At 45.1% G+C, this 7080-nt stretch overlaps 1 protein-coding gene across 4 annotated transcripts in view; it reads right to left on the bottom strand.

The window, feature by feature from the left end:
* Positions 1 to 7080, bottom strand: part of LOC132912234 (headcase protein) — a 176084-nt gene that overhangs the window by 24044 nt on the left and 144960 nt on the right. For all 4 annotated transcript variants that reach the window (XR_009659163.1, XR_009659165.1, XR_009659164.1 and 1 more), the window contains exons 3-4: positions 647 to 835; positions 247 to 432 (exon numbers count right to left, since the gene is read on the bottom strand). Coding sequence is in view for 1 of the 4 variants with exons in the window: in XM_060969496.1 (XP_060825479.1) it covers positions 247 to 432; positions 647 to 835 (375 nt within the window). In the remaining 3 variants the exon portion in view is untranslated. The remainder of the gene's footprint in view (positions 1 to 246; positions 433 to 646; positions 836 to 7080) is intronic.

Below are 7080 nucleotides of genomic sequence, written 5' to 3'. Positions count from 1 at the left end.
GGTCTCCCGAGTACTCGTTCGTTGTAGAATCGAATATCGCCACTCGTAAGAAGATGGATTTCAACTTTTCACGACAGCTACAGATAATAAAACGATTGATATTTTCACTTCTTCGATAGCGTAGCGTCCACCGTAGCCGATACGCGCGAAATACCTAAGTCGTCTTCTGCTTATCTTTTCCAGAACGTCGTTGATTTTAAGAGCACCATCGTTGCGAATAAGAAAGACGCGGAACGAACAACTTACCTTGAGTCGCTCGGTGCAACAAGGCATGGCAGCGAAAATATCGTAGCTGTACATTGTACCAAGGACTAAGCTAGATCCGTCCCACGGCTGAGTACAGCAACGACAACGTACGGGTTGGCCACCGCTACCTTCCAGGCAGCTCATACACACAGCGGACAAAAATTGCGTGCGACCTTCGACCTTAACCTGAAACAGCGATCACGTCATGGTCACAGTTTCACATTCCAGCTAACTGTAGAATATGAAAAATATGCAAAATATGGAGAAATTGTTTCTCGTTTCAATTCGACGTTAAACACTTTAATGTACTTTGATTTATCGAGATTCGAGCAAGATTAAGAACATAAGAATCGAAAGATCGTAGTAAACTACAGGAACGGTGATTGAAAGTTCGAATTACCTCCGCGCAGGCGGACGAGTGTTGTCTGGGTGACAAGAAGAAAGTACCATCCACCAAGGGATACCTGTCGAAGACGAGCATGGGTGCTCGACAAAGGACGCAGGAAACTCTGGACCATTGTAGCGCGGCCAACGTCGACAGGATGAAGCATCTGGTATCATCGTTGCCATGATTGCCCTCGTCTTCCATCTGTAACAAGAGAAAAATAAATGGTGAGCGAGGAGTTTCGACAACATACTCGAAAGAAGCACCGTAAAGGAGAGTACAGTCGATTAAATCCGTTTGTCGTAAAGGAAGAAAAAGGGGATGAAGGCATAAAACGCGAAGGCTCTCTCGATAAACTAAACAAAAAGCATTTTCGTGCGCAATCTCGTTCACAGTTCGCTCGACAACGACGTATCGTAAGGGATCGATAATTTAAACGCGGAATTACCCATTTCGCGGGTCGTGCGAACGCTGCGATAACGTTGGAACAGCGAAACAAAGAGCAAATATTCGTTTGGACTCGAGTTAAAGCGGAATTACGATCGAGAAGACTGCAAAGGTGATTGGAAGAGAGAGAGAGAGAAGGAGAGAGGATCGGATACGGGCGAAAATATGGCAAGGGGCGTTTTGAACGGAAGAGAGGTGTTCGATAAGAAAAGGATGAGCTAGGAACGAGCAAAATGTCACGTCCTTAATGACGAAAGAAGGAGGAGGAGAAAGAGAAAAAAAGAACCGTGGTCTACGCAGACAGGAAATGAGAAGAAAGGGACTGGTAAGGTGTTGTAGCGCATCGGTGACCGAATAAACGAGAAGGTTAGCGGGCAGAGAAGTTAAGATCTAGATAGAAGGAGGATTTTCTGCCTGTGACAGGATAACGCCTTCGACGAATATTCATACATTTTCGACGCTTTAAAACCGTATGATAAATATAGCTCACGTTTCGAAAAATATCTTGTTTAACATGCTTTCGATGTATCGGACGTTTGATCTAAAGTTTAGAAATTATCAAATAATCCTCGTTTAAAACGACGCTAAAATAATTTCCAAGTTCCATTTTCACCGACGAGTAAACGATTATTACGTTGCCGAAGCAATTTAATGTTAATACAAATTATAGAATTACGATGCGAATATGTGACGAAGAAAAGTTTAATTAAATTCCTCAGACACTCGCATATTCGAAAACTATTAAAGTGGTTAATATTTCAAGGTACAAGGATGAAACGATTCGAAATTATCGGGGAGATAAGCTCGCGCCAGTGTTCTATTCCTAGATTATTCCCAAATTGAGATCGAACCAGATAGCTCGAAGAATCCCGTCTACGAAGTTCGCTATTAGATCCTTTAGATCCTCTGCTCGATACCCGTAGAAGCTAACCCGACGAAGGATGGTTAGGATCACCACGTCCTTCGTCCGATCCCTTATTATACTCCCGTGATCCTTATCTCCGAAAACTTGATTCCCACGAGCCCCCATTATAGCTCCTTAGAAATTCCTGCAAAGTAGAGCTTAGCTTCGCGCCGCCGCCCTCACGATCAGCCCCCGATTAAAAATCTATTTGCACGCTCGCGAACCTCGCGTGTTCTATGCGTCTTTTATCGTCTTTCGAGCCAACTGAATTGCTTCGAAGGATAAAGGCTTTTAACTTTGCCCGGTCGATTCAACACGGTTTGCTCATACGATCGAAGCGAGACAAAGTGTTATCGACTATCGTATTTGTTATTGACGCTCGATGATGCATTTCGTAATATCGTTAGCCCCTAACTGCTACCGTGGTATTATGGAATACTCGAGTCACAATTTTGCTCCTAAATGGCATCATTATAATATCGTTATATTAATTATAGTATGTACATATAATTACGCTATTGTAATTGTAATTATATATACACAATCATAACCTATGAGTTAAAGTCAAGATCCTTTTTGAGGCGTTTTAGAATCCCTTCGGAAAATTAATATATTTCACGTTCTTCCAAGTATACGTCGAAGTAGTTGTCGACAGCAGCGTGTTCAACGAACTAATATATTATTTCGAGCAGACTGTTGAAGAAAGATCGTTCAGGAAAGTGGAATAACCATTCTAGAACAAAGAGGCCGAGCAGAAATAATGTAACGAATCGCGAAGAAGCAGCTGAAAAAGAGACACGATCGTTCACGAACTTTGTGCTGCTCGACAACGAGAAGAAGGAAGATCCTCCTTCTCTACCCTGACCATTCGGGCTGAATAGAACGAGTCACACTAACGCCGCACATTCATCCATCCATCCATCCATCCACCCATCCATCTATCTATTCAGCTGACTATGGAGAACCATGGAAAAAGAGAGCGGGTCGAATAAATAAATTGGCTTGGTCTGGTAACTTTTCCAGTCGGTGCAACTGGAAACCGATCGCGCGTGGGTCGATCTGTGAGAGAAGTGCTTCAACTTTTTACGAGTTCGATTAGAGGCTTGAGAACCGAGAGAGAGAGAGAATGGTAAAAGAGGTATTGTGCCTTCGTCGGCGTGATTCTTTTTTACTACCCTCCGACGGGAAACGTTCGGTTGTTTGCCGAGAGACAATTTCCTGAGATACGTAATTAATGTCCCTGAACCGGATTTTAATCGAGCCACCTCAGCATTCTATGATTGCAAAGAAAAAGGGATGGTTCCTCGCAAAGGACTGAAATTGCAGTAAAGGTAAAAGCCTCCGACGTGTTTAGCCGTAATCTCTGTCGAGTTCTTCACAGTTACACGCAAGAGAAAATGGTGGATATGCCTCGTAAAAGTATCACAACTAGGTAAACATCTTTTACGATTGTGTTATGCGTGTTTTCATTTTCCGTACACTCGTCGACATGATCGCTACGCTGTCCGATTCCAAGTCAAATATTCAGAGTGTTTGGCAAAACGACGAGAACGTAAAATATCAACGTCGCAACGGCGTTACGAAGCTACGACACTTCAATAATTAATAAATAAGCGTTGTTATTAAGTTTCGACTCTGTCGTAATACTGAAAAAATACTACGAGTGTTGAACGACTCTATCTAATTCGAGAGCCGGCAAGTGTAGGAGAAAGAAAGAGCAATTGCTTTGGGAGTATCGTTAAATAAACGCCCGACACGAGTGGAAAAAGCTGACGATTGGAAGCGATTTCTCACCCCCAAATTGGAGGTCGGCGACTATTCCGGAAGAGCAAAGTCGAAGGTCGCCGCCCCTGCGGATAATTTTGTCGCCGCAGCTAAAAGGCTAAGGGTGAAAGGAAAGTGAAAAAAAAGAGCAGAGGAAGAGCGAGAAGAGAGGCGTGGAGGAGGCATAAATCGCGGCGTATCGTCTGTGGGGTGGACCGTCACCGGGGGAGGATTACGATGCCGGCGTAGCAGATTATCGGAATTCAATAATACCGGTCGGTACAAATAAATATAAAAATCAGCCGGAGGCACACGCGCGAACGCGCGACCCAAAATAATAAAGTCGAGGAGAAACGAGCGGCTAGAAAGAAGGTCGACGAACTCGTAAACGACCCAGAAGGCTTCCGAGCTTTTCTGTAAATTTTACAACGCAATAAAGCGAGAACAGCGTTCGATAAATATGGTATTCCCTTCGTGGTCTTCTAATCTTCTTCCTCTGAAGACGTTCCACGATGGTAAAAGTATTCCAGATCGTAAGAGAACTCGATCCGAACCCGCAGGACAGCTCGGGAAAAGAAACGGTCGAGCTTTCGATGTTCGCGACACACCGTCTCGATCTTTCACGACGATTCGTACGCGTTTGGATAAAATTCCTTTTTCGTTCAACTTCATTTTCCTATTCATCGAATTTCTGGTCCATTTTTTCACAATACGAATAAACTTGGTGCCTGATTAAACGAGTATCTGCGTACGACATACAGTCATATCGTAGTTGGGTTTATTTGCCAATACAGCGAATACGTGTCTCTCTTTCCGCTTCCGTAATAAACCAACCATACGAAAACCCTTGTCTCTCGCTGTACATTATAAGAAAGATCGGATATGCCGTGTGTCACAGAACGAAGATGAGCCCTTTTTTCATTTCGCCATGGAAGATGGTGACGGAGGACGTTATTGAAAATACCGAAAGCGGGTTTTTTACGCCCGTGGATCGACCGAGGCAATTTCGAAACGTAGAAGAAACGAAGCGGAAAGGGACGAGCGTAAAAGGGAAAGAAGAGAGGGAGGAGGGAGATCCGGAGAGAAACGATGGAAAGTAAAACGTACTACCCAGGGATTTGTCAAGACTCTTCTGCAAGGACGTTCTTATTTAGACCTTAACGGCGCAGTCGAGCGGCCATAGGTCCCGCGACGATAAAGCTCGGTTATATAGACGAGCATAAAATTCGTTACGATCGGCCTCGGTTTGCTTCCGCTTTTGTCCCTCCAGCGAGAATGCAACTATAACCGTCGAAGGGCGCGTGGTTCTCTCGTTCGAAGAAGAAAATCGACCATCTTAATCTTTCGTTTCCTGTCCCACTCTTTCGAGCATCACGACGCGTACTTGGTATTGTAAATCGTTTGGGTTTAACCTCTCGCTACAAAACTAGAACGTTCAATGGACGGGAATGTAGAATGGCCAAGCATACAACAAGTTCACTGGAGCAAAACTGCTAGTCAGGAACCTTACGTTTATCGGTCCACTGGTACAAGCTATCCAACTCTATGGGATTTTCGAGGATTCCACGACCCTAATCCTCTTTCATAATGGTTCGTGGATTTATTTTTCCGATCGTGATACGTTTGGTTCGTCGAAGAAGCAATTCGTTGCGTTTTCTTTACGCGAAACTTTCAAATGGATATCGCGTTATGGATCGTTGCGCATGAACAGCATACGTCAACTACGTTTATCGCAATTTATTAATAACCTATCGAAGTATCGCGAAAGTCGAACCGCTGCAAGATCTCGGCGTTTCTCAATTTCCCCCTCCAAACAATCGCCGCGAAAACTACCTCTTTAATCGCAAAAGTTTCTTTACAGATCTTCAGAGCGACCCGCTGGTCCACCAACAGCCACCACCACAACCTTCACGCGACACCAGTCGATAATTCTCCCCTGTGACGACACGAAGACAGCCCCGAGTAACTCGCAAACGTCTCGTGCAGCTACAAAACGCTACATGGTACGGTACAAAGAAAGATTATTAAGAAAGCTTGTCCTCTCTTGCGGCGTTTCGTCGACGAAAGTATGCTCTGTCTCGAGAACCTCATCCCGCCGGCAACACTCCGCTCGCATCCTCGTAAATACAGAAACGAACGAGTGGGTGGATCGTTGCGCCAACAGTGAACGCGTGTGCCAAGGGTCCGCGAGAGTCTCCGAGCGACTAGCTTCGTTCGAGGGATTTACGAGCGCCCCGACGAAGGATGCAAACACCCAGAGCATCGCTGGCGCGTGTCTCCTCGGCTGGAAGAAGGAGCAGGAAGATTCGAACCGAAGACGCGATAAGCAACTTCCCTCGTTTTTACTGATTTTCTATCCTCCTTCTGTGCTTCTTTCAATCGCCCCCTCCTCCCACCCCTCGAAAACTTTCTCGTTTTTCCCTCGTCGAAGGGAGAATCCGTCTGCTTCTGTTGGCGGGCTGAGTATCAGTCTGACTGACCTACTGTCGAGCTCCGAAGAAAGAAAGCTCTTTTCACTCCCTGTCGTGTTCGTTCGCGCGCGAAAATAATCGATGCCGATTCTCTACGACCAGAAGCTAAAGACGTCCCTCTTTCCGACAGAGCTTAACGCGCCCGTTCACGACTCAGTGGAGACCCGCCTTCGCTTTCTAGACGACAGATCGTAGCTTTAGCTTTTCAATGGACGACCAGTTGTCGGGTATATTTGGCCACGAACGATTTGCGGGGTGAAGTGATCCACCGTGGATCGAAAATGTCAATTTTTGCATTCGATCGAATCCAACGTCGCCGAAGGAACTATCGTTTTCAAGCTATTTGCAGTCTGACAGATGTAATTGTCCGCAATCTGTTCTATTTCGTAGTTTCCACGCCATCTGATACGACGTTTGATAATAATTGTTTGGGTATCTGGAAAGTACGATTAAACAAATGCTAAACTAGATTCAAAATTAAAGACTATCGACATGCATGGTAGGTGGATTGTCGTCTACAGACAATACCTATCGATTCGAACGCGTTTTATACGCACCCCTAAGTTCAACTATATTTCATTCGAACAAAGGCAGCCAAGTTCTCTCGATCTTCTAAGCCAAAGTATTAATTAATACCGTATTATGCCCGATATTTGCCCCCTCTCGAACGCAAACAATAAGACGTTCCTTTAAAAGGAAAGTAAGGGGAGGTCTCCTTTCCCTATGACGACGTTCCCCTACTCGCCTGGGGAATCCAGACGACGTGCTTTCCTCCGTCGATGCAAGTGACCCACTGTCTGCTCAACGGCGACGAATCGAACAAAGAAACCCTCTTTACGGTGCTCCTCCTCGCGTGAAAATAA

Source organism: Bombus pascuorum, chromosome 11 (genome assembly GCF_905332965.1).
Source record: "Bombus pascuorum chromosome 11, iyBomPasc1.1, whole genome shotgun sequence".
NCBI classification, from domain to species: Eukaryota; Metazoa; Arthropoda; class Insecta; order Hymenoptera; family Apidae; genus Bombus; species Bombus pascuorum.
Note: the sequence above shows the minus strand (reverse complement) of the source record. Positions and strands in the feature narration are given on the sequence as shown.